The 27,199-nt window shown below is 39.0% G+C and overlaps 1 protein-coding gene across 1 annotated transcript in view; it reads left to right on the forward strand.

Moving 5' to 3' along the window:
* abca1b (ATP-binding cassette, sub-family A (ABC1), member 1B) overlaps positions 1–27,199 on the forward strand; it is a gene marked incomplete at its 5' end in the record, with an annotated part of 94,245 nt that overhangs the window by 46,946 nt on the left and 20,100 nt on the right. Inside the window, 18 exons of the mRNA XM_083980702.1 lie at positions 728–933; positions 2,559–2,735; positions 3,886–4,108; positions 6,305–6,526; positions 9,326–9,530; positions 11,409–11,522; positions 12,463–12,637; positions 13,477–13,608; positions 14,337–14,614; positions 16,448–16,668; positions 18,197–18,269; positions 18,457–18,665; positions 19,785–19,836; positions 19,940–20,065; positions 22,051–22,199; positions 23,006–23,130; positions 24,394–24,492; positions 25,331–25,520. Coding sequence (XP_083836828.1) covers positions 728–933; positions 2,559–2,735; positions 3,886–4,108; positions 6,305–6,526; positions 9,326–9,530; positions 11,409–11,522; positions 12,463–12,637; positions 13,477–13,608; positions 14,337–14,614; positions 16,448–16,668; positions 18,197–18,269; positions 18,457–18,665; positions 19,785–19,836; positions 19,940–20,065; positions 22,051–22,199; positions 23,006–23,130; positions 24,394–24,492; positions 25,331–25,520 — 2,976 coding nt within the window. The remainder of the gene's footprint in view (positions 1–727; positions 934–2,558; positions 2,736–3,885; positions 4,109–6,304; positions 6,527–9,325; positions 9,531–11,408; positions 11,523–12,462; positions 12,638–13,476; positions 13,609–14,336; positions 14,615–16,447; positions 16,669–18,196; positions 18,270–18,456; positions 18,666–19,784; positions 19,837–19,939; positions 20,066–22,050; positions 22,200–23,005; positions 23,131–24,393; positions 24,493–25,330; positions 25,521–27,199) is intronic.

The following is a 27,199-nucleotide window of genomic DNA, read 5'->3' on the forward strand; positions in this document are numbered from 1 at the left end:
TTGTTCTGACTAGAAATGACATTTTGACAAGAAATAAGCCAAATATTGGTGTTCAACGAGACGGACCAGGCCATAATGAGCATCTCCCGCTTCATGGAGGTCAGTCTGAGTCCACCACACGGTCACATGACCTCCACGAAACTAACAAACTCTAAATCTTTCCAAGAATATTTGTCTTATTTCTTGTCAAAATGTCTCATTTCTAGTCAAAACTAATCTCTTTCCACTTAAAATACGACTCTTCACCTTAAAATGTACTTGTTTTTAGATCATTTTCACTTCTGCCAGTGAAAGCAGGTTTTTTGTGCTTAAAAAGAAAAACTTGCTCCACTATCAGATTTTTCTACTTATTTCAAGTTTTAAAAAATGCTTGAAAGAAGTAAAAAGTGTCTAAAAACAATCTGCTTTTTATGTGATTTTACGTATAATGAGATTAGTTTTGACTAGAAGTGACATATTGACTAGAAATAAGACAAATATCCTCGGAAAGATTTTGAGTTTTTGCAGTGAGCCTGGAGGAGAACTCACCGCTACACTGCAAAAACTCTAAATCTTACCAATTTGTTTTATTTCTTGTCAAAATGTCTAATTTCTAGTCAAAACTAATCTCTTTCCACTTAAAATAAGACTCATCACCTAAAAATTAACTTGTTTTTAGATCATTTTCATTTGTTTCAAACACATTTTCACTTCTGTGTGTGTGTGTGTGTGTGTGTGTGTGTGTTAGTGTGTGAACCTGGACAAGCTCGAGCCGGTCTCCACCGAGGAGCGTCTGGTCAACCAGTCCATGTTGCTGCTGGAGGACAGGAAGTTCTGGGCGGGGATCGTGTTCCCGGACATCGCCCCCAACGCCACGGAGCTGCCGCCCAAACTCAACTACAAGATCCGCATGGACATCGACAACGTGGAGAGGACCAACAAGATCAAAGACGCGTAAGGACGGACACACACACACACACACACACACACACACACACACACACACACACACACACACACACACACACACACACACACACACACACACACACACACACACACACACACACACACACACACACAAGGGAAGAATTCTGGGCCCCCTTAAAGAATACTAAAGTGGGCCCTCCCCCTAACTTTTCCTTTTTTTTTCTTAGACTACGTATGTTTTATCGTTTTTTATTTAGCCTTCTTTGTTTTGATGCTAATGCAGCATTACACTGCAAAAACTCAAGTATCTTACCAAGAATATTTGTCTTATTTCTAGTCAAAATGTCATTTCTAGTCAAAACAAATCTCATTCTACTTAAAATAAGACTTATCATATTAAAAGTAGCTTGTTTTTAGACACTTTTTACTTCTTTCAAGCAGATTTTCACTTGGAATAAGTAGAAAAAATCTGATAGTGGAGCAAGTTTTTCTTCCTTATTACAAACACAAAAATCTTACTTTTACTGGCAGATTTTTCTATTTATTGTGAATTTAAGTGAAAATGATCTAAAAACAAGTTAATTTTTAAGGTACTGATTCTTATTTTAAGTGGAAAGAGTTTAGTTTTGACTAGAAATGAGACATTTGGACAAGAAATAAGACAAATATTCTTGGAAAGATGTAGAGTTTTTACAGTGTACTATGAGTATTAGTCAGGGTCTTACGCAGAATAAATCAGTCATACAAAGATTAGACTACTGGGGTTTTTTATGGGCCCCACTGGGCGCTGGGCCCCTAGAGTTATCATCACCTTTCTCCCCTATACAACGGCCCTGACACACACACACAGGCAGATGAAAGTGTTCCTGTCCCTGAATGGTGGGAAGGACGTCCGTCACCCTGAGACGAGTCCAACAGCAACAGGCTGGTTGAGTCTCTGACAGCAGGATAATCCTATCTGTAATTACAATCATATTAATTATATGATTTTATATAGACTGTAAACATGTAGAGTCTATGGAGACGGACTCCCTCTGCTGGTCAGCAGAGGAACTGCAGCCTCAGGTGGAGCTCTGATGTAAACTGCAAATACTGCAAAAACTCTACATCTTTCCAAGAATATTTGTCTTATTTCTTGTCAAAATGTCTCATTTCTAGTCAAAACTAATCTCTTTCCACTTAAAATAAGACTCATCATCTAAAAATTAACTTGTTTTTAGATCATTTTCACTTGTTTCAAACTAATTTTCACTTGAAATAAGTAGAAAAATCTGCCAGTGAAAGCAAGTTGTTTGTGCTTGTAATAAGAAAGAAAAGCTTGCTCCATTATCAGATTTTTCTTTAAAGTGAGAAGATGTTTGAAACAAATTGAAATTATCTCAAAACAAGTTCATTTTTAGGTGATGAGTCTTATTTTAAGTGGAAAAAGTTTAGTTTTGACTAGAAATGAGACATTTTGACAAGAAATAAGACAAATATTCTTGAAAAGATTTAGAGTTTTTGCAGTGTAGGGCTGATTTTGAGGAGAAATGTGAGTATTGGGATGCAGCCTAAGACTGAATAGCCCAGGTCCGGGTCCAGGTGCAGTGTTGGTTCTGGTTCTGTGTTGTGATGGTTGTTTCATCTCGCCTCGTCTCGTCCCCCCTCAGGTACTGGGACCCGGGTCCTCGCGCCGACCCCTTCGAGGACATGCGCTACATCTGGGGCGGGTTTTCCTACCTGCAGGACGTGATTGAGCAAGGCATCATCAGAGCGGTGACGGGCTCCAAGGAGAGGACGGGGGTCTACATCCAGCAGATGCCCTACCCCTGCTACGTGGACGACATGTGAGGACGTCCTCCATCCGTCTGTCTGTCTCACACCTGTCCCCTCACTGCAAAAACTCAACATCTTTCCAAGAATATTCGTCTTATTTCTTGTCAAAATGTCTCATTTCTAGTCAAAACTAATCTCTTTCCACTTAAAATAAGACTCATCACATTAAAAAGTAGCTTGTTTTTAGACACTTTTTACTTTTTTTTACTTGAAATAAGTAGAAAAATCTGACAGTGGAGCAAGTTTTTCTTTCTTACGTATTACAAGCACAAAAAACTTGCTCCACTATCAGATTTTTCTACTTATTTCAAGTGAAAATTAGTTTGAAAAAAGTAAAAAGTGTCTAAAAACAAGCTGCTTTTAATGTGATGAGTCTTATTTTATGTGAAAATTAGTTTGAAACAAGTGAAAATGATGTAAAAACAAGTACATTTTTAGGTGATGAGTCTTATTTTAAGTGGAAAGAGTTTAGTTTAGACTAGAAATGAGACATTTTGACAAGAAATACGACAAATATTCTTGGAAAGATTTTGAGTTTTTGCCGTGTTTATACAGCGCATTTCATACCAAGGCAACTCAATGTGCTTTACATAAAGACAAAACATTTTTAAAAAAGGAGCATAAAACAGAATAAAAACAAAGAAAACACTAAAAACAGAGTTAAAAGCAAGAGCAAATAAAAGTAAAATAAAAAAGGTTAAAGTTCTTAAAAAGAGCTCAGCTATAAGCACGTGAAAGGAGAAATGCTTTTAACCTGGAATTAAAAGTGCTGACAGTCTTCTAGTCAAAACTAATCTCTTTCCACTTAAAACAAGACTCATCACCTAAAAATGAACTTGTTTTTAGATCATTTTCACTATTTCAAGTGAAAATTAGTTTGAAACAAGTGAAAATGATCTAAAAACAAGTTCATTTTTAGGTGATGAGTCTTATTTAAAGTGGAAAGAGATTAATTTTGACTAGAAATTAGACTTTTTGACTAAAAATAAGACACATATTCTTGGTAAGATTTTGAGTTTTTGCAGTGCTTTCTGTCCCCTCATCCTCTGTCTGTCCCCAGCTTCAGCTCCATTCCTCTCTTCATGACTCATTCTGTGTTATTATGTATTATGTATTATTGTAACATGTGTCCCCGGTCTGTCCCCTGTGGTCTGTCCCCAGCTTCCTGCGGGTGATGAGCCGCTCCATGCCTCTCTTCATGACCCTGGCCTGGATGTACTCGGTGGCCATCATCCTGAAGAGCGTGGTGTACGAGAAGGAGGCGCGTCTGAAGGAGACCATGAGGATCATGGGTCTGGACAACGGCATCCTGTGGTTCAGCTGGTTCATCAGCAGCTTGATCCCTCTGCTCATCAGCGCCGCCCTGCTGGTGCTGCTGCTCAAGGTCAGACGAGACATCCAGACCATAAATATATAATATACGTATATAAGAAGACTAGATGCGGCGTAGCCACACGACGGCAACTCTCTCCCTCAGAGCATTAAGCCTCTGCTGCATGTTCTGCTATAATGGCCACAACAAACGGTTAGATTTTTTTATGAATGTTTATGCAGTTATGATGCAGCATACTTAAAATCACAGATATTTTTAATCATGTTTATTTATTTATTTGATTAGGACATTGCATATTAAAGCAGAAGTAAGCGTGAGTTTGTGTTAATATAAGTCTTAAATAGTTCTATCTTTCGACAGCAATCACTTACATACTGCAAAAACCCCAAATCTTACCAAGAATATTTGTCTTATTTGTAGTCAAATCAAATTATTCTACTTAAAATAAGACTCATCACATTAAAAAGCAGCTTGTTTTTAGACACTTTTTACTTATTTCAAACATATTTTCACTTGAAATAAGTAGAAAAATTGGATACGTTCTTATTACAAGCACAAAAAACCTTTTTTCACTGGCAGATTTTTCTACTTATTTCAAGTGAAAATTAGTTTGAAACAAGTGAAAATGATCTAAAACAAGTTAATTTTTAGGTGATGAGTCTTATTTTAAGTGGAAAGAGTTTAGTTTTGACTAGAAATGAGACATTTAGACAAGAAATAAGACAAATATTCTTGGAAAGATTTTGAGTTTTTGCAGTGCATAGAGTGTTTGGTCTGAAACACGGGTCTGTCAGTCACTCTGCTCTGCTGTAAGCCGAGGAGAAAACTTTCCTTGTATCCTACAACCTTTATCCAATGAGGAGAGAGAACGGCATAAAGGGGCGGTCCTCTCTGTGTGTGCAGCCAAGGGATGCGCCTGAATGTGGTGACGTAGGGACGAGGGCGGGGACTGCTAACTCCATCTGCTGACAGGAAGTTAGACAAAACCACCGGATCACTTACTTCTGCTTTAAGTAACATGTCAGCCAGAGCATCAATGTAAATATGCCGGAGTTAGCATAGTTGCTAATTCACATTATTAAGGCAAGTCATAACACACAAACAATATACCAGTATACAAATAGATAAAACACAGTTTTACACAAAAAATAGGTCCCAATTCACATTAAGAGTCCATATAGAAAAATAGAAAGACAAAAAGTAACGTATGAGAGCAGGTCTGGCTGCTACTAACAACTGTTAGAGGGTCTTTTTGAAAGTGGTGTAAGTGGCACAGTCTCTAACGTAAGCGTATTCCAGGACTGTACTTTTTTTTGTAAAAGTAGCATTATGCAAATAGTTAAAGTAGTAGCTACATACTAGGGCTGTCCCGATTATCATATTTTGACAATCGAAGCTTCGCGGACATAAAATCGATCAAAATGTCAAACAAACACTGCATATCTCCAAAACCAGGCAGGTGCCAAGTCGCCTACTCATTTTAATGTAACAAGTGCCGATGAGAACCGGTGTCAAAAAGGAAAAAAGGAAGAAAAAAAAAACAATCCATCACGGACTTCATGATCGATTACCATGGCAACGAACGAAGCTTCGAATTTTTGGGGTCAGCCCTACTACATACTGATTTTATTTTATTATTTTTCAGAGTTATGAATAGTTTATTTTAGTACAGATGACAGGATCACCCACCTGAACTAATGCAACTGTCGAGTGCGAGTTGCCCTTCACAATATGGCCGACTGAGTTCACTGCAAAAACTCAAAATCTTTCCAAGAATATTTGTCTTATTTCTTGTCAAAATGTCTCATTTCTAGTCAAAACTAATCTCTTTCCACTTAAAATAAGACTCCTCACCTAAAAATTAACTTGTTTTTAGATCATTTTCACTTGTTTCAAACAAATTTTCACTTGAAATAAGTAGAAAAATCTGCCAGTGAAAGCAAGTTTTTTGTGCTTGTAATAAGAAAGAAAAACTTGCTCCACTGTCAGATTTTTGTACTTATTTCAAGTGAAAATCTGCTTGAAAGAAGTAAAAAAGTGTCTAAAAACAAGCTGCTTTTTAATGTGATGAGTCTTATTTTAAGTAGAATTAGATTAGTTTTGACTAGAAATTAAATTTTGACTTGAAATAAGACAAATATTCTTGGTAAGATTTAGAGTTTTTGCAGATAGATAGATAGTGACGGTGGCTGGGCTTTGGGTGAAGGTCTGATGACTCTGCTGTGTGTCTGTGTGTCTGTGTTGCAGAAGGGGAACCTGCTGCCCTACAGCGACCCCGGCGTGGTCTTCCTCTTCATGGGCTCCTTCGCCGTGGTAACCATCATGCAGTGCTTCCTCATCAGCACGGCGTTCGACCGAGCCAACCTGGCGGCGGCGTGCGGCGGCATCATCTACTTCACCCTCTACCTGCCCTACGTGCTCTGTGTGGCCTGGCAGGACTACATCAGCTTCGGAGCCAAAGTCTTCGCTGTAAGTTACATAGTAGGCAGGGCCGTTGTATTGGGGAGAAAGGTGATGATAACTCTAGGGGCCCAGCGCCCAGTGGGGCCCATAAAAAACCCCAGTAGTCTAATCTTTGTACGACTGATTTATTCTGCGTAAGACCCTGACTAATACTCATAGTACACTGTAAAAACTCAACATCTTTCCAAGAATATTTGTCTTATTTCTTGTCCAAATGTCTCATTTCTAGTCAAAACTAATCTCTTTTCCACTTAAAATAAGACTCATAACCTAAAAATTAACTTGTTTTTAGATAATTTTCACTTAAATTCACAATAAATAGAAAAATCTGCCAGTGAAAGTAAGTTTTTTGTGCTTGTAATAAGGAAGAAAAACTTGCTCCACTATCAGATTTTTTCTACTTATTCCAAGTGAAAATCTGCTTGAAAGAAGTAAAAAGTGTCTAAAAACAAGCTGCTTTTAATATGATGTGTCTTATTTTAAGTAGAATTAGATTTGTTTTGACTAGAAATGACATTTTGACTAGAAATAAGACAAATATTCTTGCTAAGATACTGAGTTTTTGCAGTGTAATGCTGCATTAGCATCAAAACAAAGAAGGATAAATAAAAAACGATAATACATACGTAGTCTAAGAAAAAAAAAAGAGGAAAAGTTAGGGGGAGGGGCCCACTTTAGTATTCTTTAAGGGGGCCCAGAATTCCTAGTAACGGCCCTGAGTAGTAGTAGTAGTTAATTAGATCGTGTGCAGAAACTGTTAGAGTCAGGCACCAATCACCATTCAATAATGCCTTCAGTAATTCAAACTTAACTCATAAATGTTACATCGATCTAAAAGGTGCAGGCTGAAGCTGTCCTCCTTATAAGTGTCGACCCTTTAATTCTTCATTTCAGTCAAACTGTTGCAGCTCTTTATGGTTCAGTGGAACAGGAAGGAGCAGAAATCTGATAATCAACAGATGAAACCAAAATAGATAAACAGCGTTAAAGTTGCAGTCAAATCCCAAATGAACCGTCCTGTTTAGTCCTGTTTAGTCCTGTTTAGTCCTGTTTCTATCGGACCATGTTTTAATTCTTTTTAAACTGTTTTATGTCTTTGCTTTGTTTGAGATACACATGCTTCTTAATGTAGTATTATACTGGGTTGTTTTAGGTTAAGTTTCCCTCTCAGCTCATCTCTCTGCTCTCTTTCCTGAAACATGTTTAGAATATTGTTAGGGAGTAAATAATTATTTGCTTTGTACACGATGCTGTGTTGCTCTGCAAAAAATCAAATATCTCACCAAGAATATTTGTCTTATTTCTAGTCAAAACAAATCTCGTTCTACTTAAAGCAATACTTACCTTTCTGGAACTTTTGCACATTTCTTTGTCTAAGTTAAAATGCTATTAATAATCTGATGATACATTAAAATGTAAGAGAAACCCAACAGGGTTAAAAACTCATCATATTTTCATTCTCATATAATTCTGAGAAAAGTCTGACCAATAATATTATTCGGTCCGATTAATAAGATTTGACGAGCGACCGAACCTACTTAATATGTAATCACGTTGTGCACCCCTCTCCTCCTCTCCCCCCTCCCGACCAGGAAGAACGCTTATTGACAGAGCAGTAGCAGGACACAGAGAGCAGAGGAGACTAGAGTCACAACACACTATAAAGAAGGTTTTTGGAAATAAATAGTTTTTTAAAAGACCAATAACTGCAGCCGCAGCTGGTCGTGGAGTTTCATGTCTGATATTGTAACGTTAATAGTGATCAGCCCTGAGTGATACGTAAACACAGGAAGTCACATGTGTCTATAAAGCATCCAGTGCTAACGGCTAGGGGGCTAGGCTACTGTTAGCTCTGTGCTAACTGCTAGGCTACTGTTAGCTATGTGCTAACGGCTAGGGGGCTAGGCTACTGTTAGCTCTGTGCTAACGGCTAGGCTACTGTTAGCTCTGTGCTAACGGCTAGGCTACTGTTAGCTCTGGGAGTTCTCAGCGGTCCGGACCCGGTTGAACTCCGGACCGGCGCGGCTCGACTCGGCTCGGTCTGGATTTAATTTCGGCCTGAACCAGCGCATCAGGTCTCGCTGGTCCGGCCGCCAGCCCGGCTCGTTGAGAACTGTAATCTGTAACAATCACTTCCCCTGCGTCTCCAGTAGCAGTAGGCTAACAACAGTTTATTATAAAACTCATCAGTCATCATCACTGAGTCCGTTTATACGGTTTAAAACTCCGGTGTTGTGTTTGTTTGTGTTGTTCCCGTTTCACTTGCGTTCCTGTTCTGTTTACCGTTGCCATGCCAACGCATGCAGCAGGGAGGGAGGGGGCACGTGGAGCGGCGCAGGAGTGAGAGGTGGGTGGGACTTGTGAGGGAGGTGGAGCTGTTGATTTTCAAATGTTTGTGCTGTGCTGAGTGAAATGCCAGATCGGTAAGTATTGCTTTAAAATAAGACTCATCACATTAAAAAGCAGCTTGTTTTTAGACACTTTTTACTTCTTTCAAGCAGATTTTCACTTAAAATAATCTGATAGTGGAGCAAGTTTTTCTTTCTTATTACAAACACAAAAAAACTTACTTTCACTGGCAGATTTTTCTATTTATTGTGAATTTAAGTGAAAATGATCTAAAAACAAGTTCATTTTTAGGTGATGATTCTTATTTTAAGTGGAAAGAGATTAGTTTTGACTAGAAATGAGACATTTTGACAAGAAATAAGACAAATATTCTCAGAAAGATTTTGAGTTTTTGCAGTGTGTGGTTGGACAGAGCGAGTCACGTGACCTTGTGTGTCCCCCCGCCCCCCCCTACAGAGCTTCCTGTCTCCGGTGGCCTTCGGCTTCGGCTGCGAGTACTTTGCTCTGTTCGAGGAGCAGGGAGTGGGCATCCAGTGGAAGAACCTGGTGTCCAGTCCTCTGGAGGAGGACGACTTCAGCCTGCGCACCGCCATCATCATGATGTATGTGGACTCCTTCCTGTACGGCGTCCTCACCTGGTACATTGAGGCCGTGTTCCCAGGTGAGACCATGAAGTCTTCTCCGATCGTTGGGTTTTAAATGACTGAACCAGTGGTGTAGTCTAATGTTTGTGCAGTGGGTAAACTGCTTTTTAGGTGGTAAACGGTTCATACTTGTATCACATAGACCGCTGGTTCTCTAACTTTTTATATCAAGGACCCAAAATTGACACAAATTAGACCACGGACTCCCATTGGACAACACTTTGAAGCAAACACCAGAAATACACAAACTATTATAAATGTATGTTTAAATTAGGTGTACATTTTTGAAAGATTAGAAAGAAATTTCTGGAAAAACAGTGGTACAATTTCTCAAAAAAAAAGTTGAAACATTTCTAGAAAAAAGTGGTCAAAATTCTCACAAAAAATAAACAAAAAGTTTTAAATCTTTTAGAAAAAAGTGGTAAAATTGTGCTATTTATTTATTTTTTGAAAAATTTTGCTAAAATTAAAAAATAAGAAAGTTTAAATTTTTTTAGAAGAGACTGGTAACATTTCTCAAATTCTAGGAAAAGTGGTAAAATAAAAAAAAAGTCAAAACAATTTTTTTTTTTTAAATGGTAAAAGTGAAAATAGTATGAAGTAAATAGTAAAGTTTTTTAGTAGTAAAGAAACTGGTAAACTTACTCAAGAATTCTAGAAAATAAAATAATAATAATAATTTGAAAATATTATAGAAAAATGTGGTAAAATTTCTTAAAAAGGAGGGAGCAAACAATACAAAAGGGGTAAAAAGTAGAACAGAACATTTGAGAAGAAACTGGTAAAATTTCTCAAATATTCTAGGAAAAGTGGTAAAATTTAAAAGAAAAGAAAAAAGAAAAAAATAATTAAAACAATGATTAAAAAAGTTTTTCTAGAATTCTTTTGAAATTTTACCAGTTTCTTCTCAATTTTTTTAACTATTGACTATATACTATTTTTACTTTTACCACTTGTTTTTATTTTTGTTTGACTCAATTTTTTTTTTTTTTTTTTTACCACTTTTTTTTTGGAGAAATGTTACCACTTTTTTTTTTTTTTTTAATTGCAAATTTTTTATCACTTCTTTTCTAAAAAAAATGGAACTTTTTTTTTATTTTTTTAATCTTACCACTTTTTTCTAGAAATGTTTCAACTTTTTGGGAGAAATTGTACCACTTTTTTCCCAGAAATTTCTCTATAATCTTTCAAAAATGTACCTACGCCTAATTTAAACGTACATTAATTGTTTGTGTATTTCTGGTGTTTGCTTCAAAATGTTGTCCAATGGGGGTCCGTGGTCTAATTTGTATCAATTTTGGGTCCTTGATATAAAAAAAGTTTGAGAACCTGAACAGTTTAGCTAAAAAGCAGTTTACCCACTACAAAAAATGAGACTACACCACTGATTCATATCTCCATGGAGCGGGTAAGCTCGGTGCTGCCATGTGGTGTCGTCATGTTTTTACGTTCAGTGGCAGCGTGACGGTAGGTAACCACGGAAACTCAGCGGAGACACCGGAGCTGTCGGCTCAGTCGCCGCGGTAACGCAGTGAGGAGGAATGGAGCGTTACACTGATGCTGCATTCACCTGCAGTCGGGTTTATGCCGTTACGTGCAGCGGCTGTCGTCCGTCTGCCGTCTGCCCAATTTCACGTGAATGCAGCATGAAAAATACGACTGAGTTGCTTGTGATATACAACCGCAACGCTAGATGGGAGGAATTCCTACACAATGTACCTTTTTAAATGACTGAATGAACGAGCTGTTTATGCCGTTATGTGCAGCGACTGTTGTCCGTCTGCCGTCCGCCCAATTTCACGTGAATGCAGCATGAAACCGCAACACTAGATGGGAGGAATTCCTACACAATGTACCTTTTTAAATGACTGACTGAACGAGCCGTGTCTCCTCAGGTCAGTACGGGATCCCTCGGCCTTGGTACTTCCCCTTCACCAAGTCGTACTGGTTTGGACAAAAGGATGGAAAGTCCAACAAAGTCCCTCTGAACCGGAGAGGAAACTCAGGAGGTGAGAGCTGCAGTAACACAGAGTAGTAGCCAGCTAGTCTTCATGGGGTCCACACAAAATATACATATACACAACATATCATACATTTACATTTACAGTCAATCACAATAACCTAAATGTTGAAAAGTTAAAGCAAACATTTGAAAAATGTCCACACATCTTAAACAGAGTTTTTCTTAGATAACAAAGTGGAACCACTCTTACTCGTATACTACAGCTCATAAGAAATACAATTTCAATTTCTTTTTAAATAAATGTTTTCCTTTCAATACAACAGAGGTAGTGCACTGCAAAAACTCAAAATCTTACCAAGAATATTTGTCTTATTTCTAGTCAAAACAAATCTCATAATAATTAAAATAAGACTCATCACATTAAAAGCAGCTTGTTTTCAGACACTTTTTACTTCTTTCAAGCAGATTTTCACTTGAAATAAGTAGAAAAATCTGATAGTGGAGCAAGTTTTTCTTTCTTATTACAAACACAAAAAACTTCCTTTCACTGGCAGATTTTTCTACTTATTTCAAGTGAAAATTTGTTTGAAACAAATTAAAATGATCTAAAAACAAATTCATTTTTAGGTGATGAGTCTTATTTTAAGCGGAAAGAGTTTAGTTTTGACAAGAAATAAGACAAATATTCTTGGAAGGATTTTGAGATTTTGCAGTGTGAGGTAGATTATTCCACAGAGTTATTGCTCTATAGATAAAAGATCGTGACCTTAAGGCCTTAGTTCTTGGGTGAGGCACTTCCAGCTGACCACTGCTGGACCCTCTAGTGCTGTAGTTGTGCACAGTGCTTCTAAAAACAATTTGAGTAAATAAAAATGTCAGTCAGAGTAACCACAGGGGGGGGGGGGGGCGCTACAGAGCTGCAGGTCCAAGATCAGAGCAGTAACGTGTGTGTGTGTGTGTGTGTGTTGTGCACCTTGTTTCTCCAGCTGTGTGTATGGAGGAGGAGCCGGCTCACATAGAGCCCGGCGTCTACATCGAGAACCTGGTGAAGGTCTACCGCCACGGGAAGAAGCTGGCCGTGGACGGACTGACGCTCGGATTCTACGAGGGACAGATCACCTCCTTCCTGGGACACAACGGGGCCGGGAAAACCACCACCATGTGAGTCCAGTAGAAACAGGTCTAACACTTAGAGACACTTAGACACAACTGAGCTGTAGAAACCAAACCCATCCCAGTCTAGGTCGACCTGTAGTGATGCAGAATTGTTTTAAAGGGATAGTTCGACATTTTTGGCAAATTGGCCCATTGCCATAATCCCTATAGTCATAGCAGTAGGTTTGTTACCTTTATTTGTCGGTGCAAGCTGTTTTTAGAACGGCGGAGCAGAGCCGTGAGCTGCTCAGAGCTACGCTACGGAGGCTCATTATGGGATTTCTTGGTTTCCCTCATCAAACTCATCAAATACACAATCCAACAACTCCACAACGCTCTGGTGGACAAGTTGTGAGCTGCACATTCACCACACTATGAGATAATAACACAACGTTACCACACAGAGTTGTTTTAGAGGGAAATACAGAGACTGCTTGATGAAAAACTGTCCCTGAAGGCAACGTGCATCAGAGGTTTTGCATGAATTTCCCTCTAAAACAACTCTGTGTGGTAACGTTGTGTTATTATCTCATAGTGTGGTGAATGTGCAGCTCACAACTTGTCCACCAGAGCGTTGTGGAGTTGTTGGATTGTGTATTTGATGAGTTTGATGAGGGAAACCAAGAAATCCCATAATGAGCCTCCGTAGCGTAGCTCTGAGCAGCTCACGGCTCTGCTCCGCCGTTCTAAAAACAGCTTGCACCGACAATTAAAGGTAACAAACCTACTGCTATGACTATAGGGATTATGGCAATGGGACTATTTGACAAAATGATGAACGATCCCTTTAAGTACAGGTGTGGGATGTCTTATCTAATGTTTTTCCTCATGTTGGGCTCCTCCAGGTCCATCCTGACCGGCCTGTTCCCTCCCACCTCGGGCACCGCCTACATCATGGGCAAAGACATCCGGACGGAGCTGAGCGCCATCAGGCAGAGTCTGGGCGTCTGTCCACAGCACAACGTCCTCTTCAGCATGTGAGTCCTGCAGCCATGACACTCCTTACTCAGCTTCTTCTCTGTGATAATAGATAGATAGATAGATAGATAGATAGATAGATAGATAGATAGATAGATAGATAGATAGATAGATAGATAGATAGATAGATAGATAGATAGATAGATAGACTGCAAAAACTCAAAATCTTTCCAAGAATATTTGTCTTATTTCTTGTCAAAATGTCTCATTTCTGGTCAAAACTAATCTCTTTCCACTTAAAATAAGACTCATCACCTAAAAATTTACTTGTTTTTAGATAATTTTCAGATGGATGGATGGATGGATGGATGGATGGATGGATGGATGGATGGATGGATGGATGGATGGATGGATGGATGGATGGATGGATGGATGGATGGATGGATGGATGGATGGATGGATGGATGGATGGATGGATGGATGGATGGATGGATGGATGGATAGATAGATAGATAGATAGATAGATAAACTTTATTGATCCCAAACTGGGAAATTACAGTGCAGAAGCATTACGCACAGTGACGATAACAACATATAGGATAAGAATATAAAGAACAAACTATACATAATAAAATAGCAAAATAGAAATAGCAAATAAAATGTAATGTACAAAAGTATATCCAACAAATTGTTGATTTTAGTGCAAAGTAAAAAATGTAACTGTGTGTAGAAAATAAAATAAAGTGCAGTGCAGTGCAGTGAGTGTAAGTTGTGTTGCCCCCTGCAGGCTGACGGTGGAGGAGCACATCTGGTTCTACGCGCGGCTCAAAGGTCTGTCGGAGGAGCAGGTGAAGGGCGAGATCGAGCAGATCCTGAAGGACACGGGGCTGCCACACAAACGCAGCTCCAGGACCAGCACGCTCTCCGGCGGCATGCAGAGGAAGCTGTCCGTGGCTCTGGCCTTCGTCGGGGGGTCCAAGGTGGTGATCCTGGACGAGCCCACGGCCGGCGTAGACCCCTACGCCCGCAGAGGCATCTGGGACCTGCTGCTGAACTACAGACATGGTGAGGCTCTCTGATTGGTCCGTCTTTCATCAGCTGCACTGCAAAAACTCAAAATCTTACCAAGAATATTTGTCTTATTTCTAGTCAAAAAATGTCATTTCTAGTCAAAACAAATCTAATTATACTAAAAATAAGACACATCATATTAAAAGTAGCTTGTTTTTTTGACACTTTTTACTTTTTTCAAGCAGATTTTTACTTGAAATAAGTAGAAAAATCGGATAGTGGAGCAAGTTTTTCTTTCTTATTACGAACACAAAAATCTTGCTTTCACTGGCAGATTTTTCTACTTATTTCAATTGAAAATTCATTTGAAACAAGTGAAAATGATCTAAAAACAAGTTGATTTTTAGGTGACGAGTCTTATTTTAAGTGGAAAGAGTTTAGTTTTGACTAAAATTGAGACAGTTTGACAAGAAATGAGACAAATATTCTTGGAAAGATTTAGAGTTTTTACAGTGTGTTTATTCTCTAGCTAAGTGGTTCTGAAACGTTTTCACATCTAGTACCCTAAATTGACAAAAAATAGACCACGGACCCCCATTGGACAAAATTTTGAAACAAACACCAGAAATACACAAATATTTGTTCTGAGACTGAAGAACATTACGCTTTTAGTCAATTTATGTTCAAATTAGGGCCAATTGTGTGAAATTTCTGGAAAAAGTGGTAAAATTAAAAAAAAAAAAAAAAAAAGTTCAAAAATGTTCTAGAAAAAAGTGGTAAAATTTCTCAAATAAGTTAAAAAATTTTTAGAAAAAGTTGTAAAATTTAAAAAGATCATAATAATTTCTCAAAAAAAGTTTAAAAATTCTAGAATAAAGTGGTAAAATTGTTACTATTGTTGTTATTGTTACTAATCTTAGTCAATGTACGTTCAAATTGGTGTGAATTTTTGGAAAAATTTTAGAGAAATTCTAAAAAAAGAAAGTTTAAAACAAAAATGGTAAAATTTCTCAAAAAAATCTAGAGAGGGGAAAAAAAAGTGGTCAAAATTCTCCCAAAACAATGTAGAAAAAAGTGATAACATTTTGAGAAAAAGTTGGGGACCCCATTGAACACCCCTAAAATTCCAAAAAATAAATAATTTATCAAAAAAAAGTTTAAAAATTGTAGAAAAAGTGGTCCAATTTCTAAAATAAATAAACAATAATAATAATAATTTCTCCAAAAGAGTTTAAAAAATTCTAGAAAAAGTGGTCAAATTTCTAAAAGAAATAAATAATAATAATAATTTCTCAAAAAAGTTTAAAAATTCTAGAAAAAAGTGGTAATGTCTCAAAAAAGGTTTTTAAAAAATTCTAGAAAAAAAATGTGGTATAATAAAAAAAAATAAAAACAATTCTAGAAAAAAGTGGTCAAATTTCTAAAATAAATAAATAATAATTTCGCAAAAAAACTTTAAAAATTCTAGAAAAATGTGGTAGAATTTCATTAAAAAAAACAATTCTAGAAGAAAGAGGTAATATTTCTAAAATAAATAAATAATAATAATTTCTCAATTTTTAAAAAAAAATTCTAGAAAAAATGTGGTAAAATTTAAAAAAAAAACTATTCTAGAAAAAAGTGGTAACATTTCTTAAATAAATAATAATAATTCCTCAAAAAAAGTAAAAAAATTCTAGAAAAGGTGGTCAAATTTCATAAAAACTATTCTAGAAAAAAGTGGTAATATCTCAAAAAAGGTTTTTAAAAAAATTCTAGAAAAAGTGGTAAAATTTCAAGAAAAAGTTGGGGACCCCCTTGAACTCTCTCAAGGACCCCTGTGGGTCCTCGGACCTCACTTTGAGAAGCAGTGCTCTAACTGGACCTGAACCTGGTGTCCCCCGTCAGGCCGGACCATCATCCTGTCCACTCACCACATGGACGAGGCCGACATCCTGGGCGACCGGATCGCCATCATCTCCCACGGGAAGCTGTGCTGCGTGGGCTCGTCGCTCTACCTGAAGAACCAGCTGGGCACCGGCTACTACCTGACGCTGGTCAAGAAGGAGCCTGAACCGTCGCTGAGCTCCTGCAGGAACTCGTCCAGCACCGTGTCCTTCACCAAGAAGGTCTCAGCACTTCCCTTTATTATTATTATAACCTTTATTTAACCAGGTTTGTCCCATTGAGATCCAAGATCCAAGAGGAAGTAGTTAGCGGTCTTCAAAATAAAAGCTCATTATAACCGTAAGCCCTAAAACAAGCAATATACATAATATGTAATGTATGTGTTTCATATTATGAAACACATACATTACATTTTCCTATGACAAACCCAAATCATGAACTATATTTTCATACACTCGAATCATGTAAAAATGTATTGAAAGTAGCTTAGTAGTTTTTTTTAAGATTTTAACATATTTAACCATTTTAGCAGAACCAGGCTGCCCTCTTGTGGACAAAAGTGAAACAGCAATCATTAAACCAAAAAGTGGTTTGTTAACACTGGATGTGATGGAGTTTATCATGAACTTGAACATATTCAGAGAAACCAACCAGACTTTGGAGTTTGAGCTCTGACTGCAAACTGCTCCATGTACTCGGAGCAGAGAATCTAAAAGCTTTCTTCTCCATTTCTGTTCTGACCTTAGCAACAGTAACCCAGTGTAGTACAAGTCCTTCAGTCCTTCAGTCCTTTAGTCATTCACAGGGATGCAAACAGCACGCGTTAAAGCGCAACTCGCTTTTCTCAGCTCGGGTCAGTAAAATGTTTTTCTAACAGGAATGAAACATCCCATGTCTTTATTTATTCAGTTTATTTTAATAGTAATAATTATGACTAACATTCAGTGAAGACCTAAAATTCAGTATCTCCAAAACTGAAATATTGCAAAGGAATTTTTTTTAAGTATTTTTAATATAGAAATGTTGGCCTTCTGCCCCCCCTTCCCCCCCCCCCGCCAGACAATTCCTCTCTTTTCTGGTCCTGACCCGTTTGCATCCCTGCATTCAGTCCTGTACCCAGTCCATGATGGGAGTGGAACTTTGTACAAGCCTCCTAGGCTTCGTTCCCTCCTTGCACTGTTTTAAAATTGTGCTAAATAAATAAATCAAATCAAATCAGTACCAGTCCTGTAGTCCTGCACTGCAAAAACTCAAATATCTTACCAAGAATATTTGTCTTATTTCTAGTCAAAATGTCATTTTTAGTCAAAACTAATCTCATTCTACTTAAAATAAGACTCATCACATTAAAAAGCAGCTTGTTTTTAGACACTTTTTTACTTCTTTCAAGGATATTTTCACTTGAAATAAGTAGAAAAATCTGCCAGTGGATCAAGTTTTTCTTTCTTATTACAAGCTCAAAAAACTGCTGCTTTCACTGGCAGATTTTTCTACTTATTTCAAGTGAAAATTTGTTTGAAACAAGTGAAAATGATCTAAAAACAAGTTGATTTTTAGGTGACGAGTCTTATTTTAAGTGGAAAAAGTTTAGTTTTGACTAGAAATGAGACATTTTGACAAGAAATAAGACAAATATTCTTGGAAAGATTTTGAGTTTTTGCAGTGTGTATCCGGTGTAGTACCGGTCTTTCAGTCTTTCAGTCCTTCAGTCCTTCAGTCCTTGATGCTGTGGTCTGTGTGTTTCAGGAGGAGGAGTGCGCCTCGGTCAGCAGCAGCGACGCCGGACTCGGCAGCGAACATGAAAGTGAGGCCGCGACCATCGGTGAGCTCTTAGTTCCTCATCAGGGTTTCACACGTTCACCTTCGGGTGGATCTAATGATCTGTGTGTGTGTGTGTGTGTGTGTGTGTGTGTCGTCTGTCTTTGTCTCTTTATTAGAGAACGGCCCTGTGGCGGCGGCAGCGTCCGTCTCAGACATCCCCTTCGTCCCCTCCTCCTCGGCCTCGGCAGCAGCGGACGTCCCCCTGGTGACCAGTGTGATCCTTCGCCACGTCCCGGCCGCCCGGCTGGTGGAGGACCTGGGACACGAGCTGACCTACGTCCTCCCCTACAGCGCCGCCAAGGACGGGGGCTTCGTGGAGCTCTTCAAGGACCTGGACGTGAAGCTGTCCGAGCTCGGCATCTCCAGCTACGGAGTCTCTGACACCACGCTGGAGGAGGTGGGACACGCTTTTTATTATTATTATTATTAGGGGTGTCACTGTGCTGCCAAACAAAAATCGGTTCCACATAAGAATCGCAAATTCTCATTTAAACACTGCAAAAACTCAAAATCTTTCCAAGAATATTTGTCTTATTTCTTGTCAAAATGTCTCATTTCTAGTCAAAACTAAACTCTTTCCACTTAAAATAAGACTCTTCACCTAAAAATGAACTTGTTTTTAGATCATTTTCATTTGTTTCAAACTAATTTTCACTTGAAATAAGTAGAAAAATCTGCCAGTGAAAGCAAGTTTGTTGTGTTTGTAATAAGAAAGAAAAACTTGCTCCACTATCGGAATTTTTCTACTTATTTCAAGTGAAAATCTGCTTGAAAGAAGTAAAAAGTGTCTAAAGACAAGCTACTTTTTAATGTGATGAGTCTTATTTTAAGTAGAATTAGATTTGTTTTGACTAGAAATGAGACAAATATTCTTGGTAAGATTTTGAGTTTTTGCAGTGTATTTTATTTGAGTCTTGTGTGATGTGCAACTGAGCTGTTTGTGTGCTGCCGTCTTGGCCAGGTCACTCTTGGAAAAGAGGTTTTAAATCTATATCTATATTCTATTCTATACTCAGAATCAATATAAAATGTCCCAAAATCGATTTTAAAAAATAATAAAATGAAACAAATCTGCCGGCTGTCGGCCTCCATTTCCTTCGAATTTAAAAGGCAGCATGTTTAACGGCACTATTTTTTTTTAAATAAAGAGGCACTTTTAATTTTGTTACTTTAGCAGTATGTGATATTGCTTTTATGCAACAATTTCAACAATTCCATCTATGCATGGATAAATGTTTAAAAAAACTCAATAAATGTGAAAAAGACACTTTAGTCATTCTGTCTTGTAAATATCATGAGGATCCTTTCACACCGACAGACTGAAGCAGAAATCATTAGGAATCAAATCGTATTGAATCGAAAATCGATTTTGAATCGAATCGTATAACCCCAAAAATCAGAATCAAATCTAATCATGAGACAGTAAAAGATTCCCAGCCCTAGTTTTTATACCTTGGAGATGTGAAGGTGATGTCACAACAACAAAAAATAAATCCAAACTCTGCTCTTCTCGTAGATTTTCCTGAAAGTGGCAGAAGATAACGGCGTCGACACTGAAGTGCCCTCAGGTGAGGACTTGACCTCTGACCTCATCTGTCTGTCGTTTCAAAATAAGAGTTTCTGTCAGTTTGGTCGGGTCACGTTTTGTTTTGTTTTCCGACGTGTGTTCAGACGGAACGCTTCCTGTCCGGAGGCGCAGGAGGACTCACGCCTTCGGAGGAGGAGACCACCAGAGCTGCCTGAGACCGCTGACCGAGGACGACAGCAACGACTGCAACGAGTCCGAAGGAGACCCAGGTACACACACACACACACACACACACACACACACACACACACACACACACACACACACACACACATCAGTGGTGTAGTCTAATGTGTTGTAGTGGGTAAACTGCTTTTTAGGTGGTAAACTGTTCATACTTGTATCACATAGACGCTGGTTCTCTAACTTTTTTATATCAAGGACCCAGAATTGACACAAATTAGACCACGGACCCCCATTGGACAAAGTTTTGAAGCAAACACCAGAAATACACAAACTATCAATGTACGTTAACTCATTGAGTGCCGCGCTCCTTTCCAAAGTTTTAGTCAAGTGTACCGGCAATTTAGACCATTTTTGACTTTTTATGTAGAGCCACAGTGTATTCTATATTATTGCCACCAACACATACTGTGGCTCAATTGAAAGGTTTACCTTAATGCTTCAAGTGGCCACAAACCGTTTGTTTCTACGTGCCTCTGTTCCTGAGAAAAGTCAAGCTAAACATGGCTGGGTTTCACCAAAATCCCTCCTTTTTTTCTAGAAAAGGAGATAGAGCGTCTTTTATGAAAGGTGCGCTGTTTGTGTCTGTCGCTCTTCTGACACTCGCATTTCTGGATCAAAGGGCTCGTATAAGATAAATATATACAACAGTTGTTGTTCTATTCACAAAACCACCATCGGGGGCGGGGGGGGCGCCACTAAACAACAATAACACAGACGCACCGTGCCGTGTCACAGCTTCTCCCCGCGGAGCGTGAGGGTCAGTCGGCCACAGCGGCTCGGGAAGACCGGTCCCGCCGGTGGTCGCGGTCCTGCTGTGGTACGGGTCGGTGATGCCGGTCTGCTTTGGCCCAGAGACCATCAGATTTTACCGCGGGAGGACTTTGGGGAGGACACGGTGTTGCTCCAGATGAAGACCGGGCGGACTGTCGGCTGAGAGCTTCCTGGTTCAGCTCCGAGCAGCTCGAGCAGCTGGAGCAGCAGCGCGGGTGAGAGCAGAGCAGCTGCGCTGCAGCAGCTGCTGCATCTGCATGCAGAACTCGTTTGCAGAAGCCGAGTTATGATAAAAACTTCCAGATCATGAGCTGTCATGTGACTTTGATCGTCATCTATTTCAGTTCTCCTCGTCGTAGAGTCCCCAAATTTACATATAATGTGTATTAAAGTGTCTATTTTCATAATTTAAAAAAAAAGCAAAAAACGTAAAATTACGTTTTCGGCACTCAACGCATGGGAACGAAAAACGAGAAATTACGTGGTTACATTTTTGAAAGATTATAGAGAAAAAAGTGGTACAATTTCTCCAAAAAAGTTGAAACATTTCTAGAAAAAAGTGGTAAGATTTAAAAGAAAATAAACAAAAAAAAAGTTTCAGATTTTTTTTAGAAAAAAGTGGTAAAATTTCTAAAAAAAAAAAAATAAAAATAAAAATAAAACATTGTTTTTTTTAATTGAGAAAAAAATAGTAACATTTCTTGAAAGAATTCTAGAAAAAATTGTAAGAATTTCTCTCTCTCAAAAAAAAAGGGGCAAACAATAAGACAAAAAGGGGTGAAATTTCTTGAAAATATAATGAAAAGTAAAAAAGAAAAATTGAGAAGAAACTGGTCAAATGTCTTTTTAAAAAATTCTAGGAAAAAGTGGTGAAAATTTAAAAAAAAAGTGAAAAAATTTTAGGAAAAAGTGGTAACATTTCCAGAAAAAGTTCAACCCTCCCACTTTGAGAACCATTGACATTTACTTTAGTTAGATAGTTTTGTTGTACTGGGTATAGTGAAATATTTATGCATTTTCAGTGTTTATACTGAGTAAACCTGAGTATATCATAGACTACACCACTGACACACACACACACACACACACACACACACACACACACACACACACACACACACACACACACACACACACACACACACACACACTCAGAGCCTTGGTCCAGTTTAAAAGCTTCAGGGTTTCACTGTGAGGCGTCATGTGATTGACCATGTGACCTGTGGTGTCCTATCAGAGTGCCGTGAGACCGACTGGCTGAATTGCGCCGACGGCAGCGGCTCGTACAAGGTGGACGGGTGGAGCATGAGGAGGCAGCAGTTTGTGGCGTTGCTGTGGAAACGGTTTCTTTACGCCCGGCGCTCCAGGAAAGGCTTCTTCGCTCAGGTGAGACGCCGCTTTGCGTTTTATTACTGGTTGCAGCTATCGTGTACATCACTGTTCCTTATATGCCGTCGCACATTGTCCATCTTTGTATGTCCGTAGACTCTCTCACTGGCTGACTTTTATTTATAAATCTATTCTTGGATTTTTGCCTACATATTTGTGTTAACACATGTGTAGAAACCACAGCCGATATGGCCTCAGCGTTCTCAGGACATTAGCTACACTGCAAAAACTCAAAATCTTTCCAAGAATATTTGTCGTGTTTCTTGTCAAAATGTCTAATTTCTAGTCAAAACTAATCTCTTTTCTCTTAAAATAAGACTCATCACATAAAAATGAACTTGTTTTGAGATAATTTTCATTTGTTTCAAACTAATTTTCACTTGAAATAAGTAGAAAAATCTGCCAGTGAAAGCAAGTTTTTGTGCTTGTAATAAGAAAGAAAAACTTGCTCCACTATCAGATTTTTCTACTTATTTCAAGTGAAAATCTGCTTGAAAGAAGTAAAAAGTGTCTTAAAAACAAGCTGCTTTTTAATGTGATGAGTCTTATTTTAGGTATAATGAGATTTGTTTTGACTAGAAATGACATTTTGACTAGAAATAAGACAAATATTCTTGGTAAGATTTTGAGTTTTTGCAGTGTATTTTATTTGAGTCTTGTGTGATGTGCAACTAAGCTGTTTGTGTGCTGCCGTCTTGGCCAGGTCACTCTTGGAAAAGAGGTTTTAAATCTCAATTAGTTTTTTGCCTGGTTAAATAAAGGATATTGATTGATTGATAAATCTGGTTCTGCTCCGTCCTCAGATCGTCCTTCCCGCCGTCTTCGTCTGCATCGCTCTCGTCTTCAGTCTCATCGTCCCCCCGTTTGGAAAGTACCCCAGCCTGGAGCTGCAGCCCTGGATGTACGAGGACCAGGTGACCTTCATCAGGTAAAGGAGCGACTGCATCGGTGCTGTCAGTGTGTTACGAACCTTCCTCTTCCCAAACACAAACAAAGAGGAAGTCTCTGTTGCTGATCTACATGAACTGACGCCTGCGTGTGTGCGATGACATTAGTGTCCAAACAAGATTCCACTGATAAACAAAAGGGCTGTGTCCGAAATCCCCCCTCCTCTCTATCCAGTGACCAGTTGTTGTAGTGGTGTCCGAATGTTTAGTGATTATTAATGTTCACTGTATAATGACTGAATCTATCCCACAAGTCACCGCGAAATGTAGTGAACATCCGATGTAGCTACCAAATAAATGAAGTAGTGACCGGTGTAGCTACCAAATAAATGCAAGTAGTGACCGGTGTAGCTACCAAATAAATGCAGTAGTGACCGGTGTAGCTACCAAATAAATGCAAGTAGTGACCGGTGTAGCTACCAAATAAATGCAGTAGCGACCGGTGTAGCTACCAAATAAATGCAAGTAGTGACCGGTGTAGCTACCAAATAAATGCAGTAGTGACCGGTGTAGCTACCAAATAAATGCAAGTAGTGACCGGTGTAGCAACCAAATAAATGCAGTAGTGACCGGTGTAGCAACCAAATAAATGCAGTAGTGCAGCTGCCTCAATAAATGTGTCCAGCTGCCAGAGTTGTCCGGTCGCGGCTTCCACAGACTCCACAACAAATATCGGAGTAAATTTCCTAACAAGCGTTATAAACTGACCACAGACTCTGGATAGCGATGCTAATTTATGTTAGCCCGTCTATGGTGTTTTACATTATACGTTAGCATTAAGCTAGCGGACTTTATGCTTAGTTGTGACACTGGCTGTGTGTGTTTTGAATGTTGTTTCAAACTATGTGAGTTTGATTGAACATCTTTGATGCTTAAATACTATATATATTACCGCTTAATATATTGCTTTACTTCTCTTTTTATGTTGGTACCTACACACCTGTAGGTCTATGCTACACCGGCCGTTACCATGGTTGTATCCATGGTACCTACGCCGGCCGTTACGATCGCAGTCGGAACGTTTTAATTACGCGACGTAATACGTAATTAACTGTGCGGCAGAGTAGTGTCTGAAAGAGTTTTTTTATTTGACCAGTGAGTCACTATATAGTCACTATATTGAATTCACTATATAGTGAGTAGGGAGGAGGGAATGAGGGAGGGATTTCGGACACAACCAAGGATTTTTTTCTTCCAAGTATAATGGTGGTGGTCCAACTGTCTCCTCTTTCTGTCTCCCATAGCAACGACGCCCCTGGAGACGCCAACATGCAGAGGTTACTGAATTCTCTGATGGATCCTCCGGGTTTGGGAACTCGCTGCATGGACGGACACCCCATCCCGTAAGACACGTGTGATTGGTCCGACGCTGGGACAGATGATATAGACCAAATCTCCTTGTTGTTTACATTCTACTTCCGGGTAGAAAACCAGCACGTAGTTTGAATGAGATCAATAGTAACAAACGAGAGTTTAGCTATATATCATATTTTTCACGCCCTATCACCGTTTAGACAAATCTGAAATGATTGAAGACACATTACTATTTCTGTGTGTGTGTTTTGTGTTGCTATGTGTTGTATTTATTCAGTTTGGGGGAATCACAGTGTCTAGAAAGCATCAGTGGCTCAGCTGACGGGGACAGCTAACGGCGGTAGCTAAGCTAACAGCAGTAGCTAAGCTAACAGTCGTAGCTAAGCTAACGGTAGTAGCTAAGCTAATAGTAGCAGCTAAGCTAACAGCAGGACGTCAGCTGTTAAAACCCTCCCGTTGTGGGACACGACATGAAACTACTCCAGTTAGCTCAGTCATGTTGGAACTCAGATGTCCGCTGGAGAAAATATTTTTTCATGGACCGTTTATTGAGTCACTGAGTTATTAAAGTTAAACAGGTAGCTAACCGTTAGCCTGGCTAATCTATGATAACCATGACTAATTACAAAAATGTGCACACGTAAATAGTAATGTTTGTCCAATCATTGGTTTTATAGACTTTACAAACATCAGATTAGTCTAAACAGTGATATAGTGACATGAAAAATTAGATACAGTATAGAGAAACTCTCGTCTGTCACTATTGTTCTCATGCTGGTTTTCTACCAGGAAGTAGTTGCAAACAACAAGGAGATTCGTCCTATTACAGCTCCATGTCCTGACACTGTCTCTCCCCCCCCCCCTCAGAGAGGCACCGTGCACCATGGGCGACGAGGACTGGCACGTCCCTGATGTCCCCGACAGCGTCCACGAGTTGTTCAGCTCCGGGAACTGGACCATGGAGGAGCCGTCCCCGGCCTGCTACTGCAGCTGTGACGGCAAGAAGAGGATGCTGCCGGAGTGTCCCGCCGGGGCAGGAGGACTGCCCCCCCCAGAGGTCAGAGAGGGACCGAGACTGAGACAGAGACAAAGAGACAGACTGAGATAGAGACACAAAGAGACAGACTGATGAGACACACAGAGATTTGATTTGATTTGATTTGGATCCCCATTAGCAGATGTAGTTTACATCAACTATTCTTCCTGGGGTCCGATCAGTGTAACAATAAAAATAATAAGATAAAAATAATAAAAATACAATTCAGAAATACACAATCCAAACATAACAAAAGATTTACATAGACAACATACAGTACCGTACTTTCTGGACTATAGAGCGCACCTGAGTATAAGACGCACCAGCTAAATCTTAAAAGAAAATACATACGTATATAGGCCGCACTTGAATATAAGCTGCAGGTTTTCATGTTTCAACAAGAGATATTTACACATAAAGACAGTAGGGAACTGTGCAAGTCCGCGGGTATGTTTGTGTAGTCTTAACCGTCATAAACAAAAGATTACGGGTTACGGAGCGCGTTTGTGTGCGGTTTGCAGAGACGAGAGCTGGGACACCGGGGCAGGGAAAAAAGTAGCGGCTTATAGTCCGGCAGATACGGTATATAAAATCAACAGCATATAGCCAATAATCTAAACATCTAATCAGGTATCAGATATAAGATATAGGGACACATGTGATTTTGTGAGGAATCATCACACAGTGTCAAAACACACACTCAGATACAGCGACACACAGGAAATAGATCATTTATGGGTACATTACAACCTTTTGTGAGCTGTCATTAGGTGTTTCTTCACCTGTTTTTTGAAACTGACCTTGCTCTGGGTTTTAGAGATGTGACAGACAGACTGAGACAGAGGACATGCTGTGTCAAGCTAATTAGTTGTGTTGGTGTGTTAGTTAGTCCAATGGTTCTCAAAGTGGGGTCTGCGGACCCCCAGGGGTGCCTGAGAGGGTTCAAGGGGGTCCCCAACTTTTTCTTGAAATTTTACCACTTTTTTCTAGAATTTTTAAAGTTTTTTTGAGAAATTGTTATTATTATTTATTTATTTATTTTTGAAATATTACCACTTTTTTTTTTTTAGAATTGTTTTTGTGAAATTTTACCACTTTATTCTAGAATTTTTAAACTTTTTTTGAGAAATTATTATTATTTTTCTAAATTTTACCACTTTTTCTAAAAAAAAACTTTTTTGAGACATTTTACTAGCCTGCCAAGCCAGACTATATCATTAACATGTCTAGTCTGGCAACGAGCGGTAGACCTCGGCTCAATCCAGGGGGCGGGATGAAGGCTGTCTTTCAAACTGCCTCTGCACCAATAGGGTAGCGCTACGACCAATCAGAGCAAAGAGCAGGATGACGTTAGCCTGACAAGCCAATTAAAATGTATGTCGTCATGGCGTTAAGCCGCCCAACGACTCTCTAAACAGATAGAGCGCTGTGATTGGTCAACACAAACGGTGTTCGAGACTCAAAAAGTTCCTATGGCTCGTTTATAGACCCACCTACGGAGCAAAGAGATTTGCTGCCGCTAGGGTGCAGCTAGATTTCCAGGCTAACATTTTACCACTTTTTTCTAGAAAATCTTTGAACTTTTTTTTTTTTATTTTTTTTTTAGAAATCTTACCACTTTTTTCCAGAAATTTCACGCCATTGGCCCTAATTTGAACGTAAATTGACAAAAAAAAAAGTAACGTTCTTCAGTCTCAGAA

This window comes from Trachurus trachurus (assembly GCF_905171665.1).
Source record: "Trachurus trachurus genome assembly, chromosome: 10".
Lineage (NCBI taxonomy): Eukaryota > Metazoa > Chordata > Actinopteri > Carangiformes > Carangidae > Trachurus > Trachurus trachurus.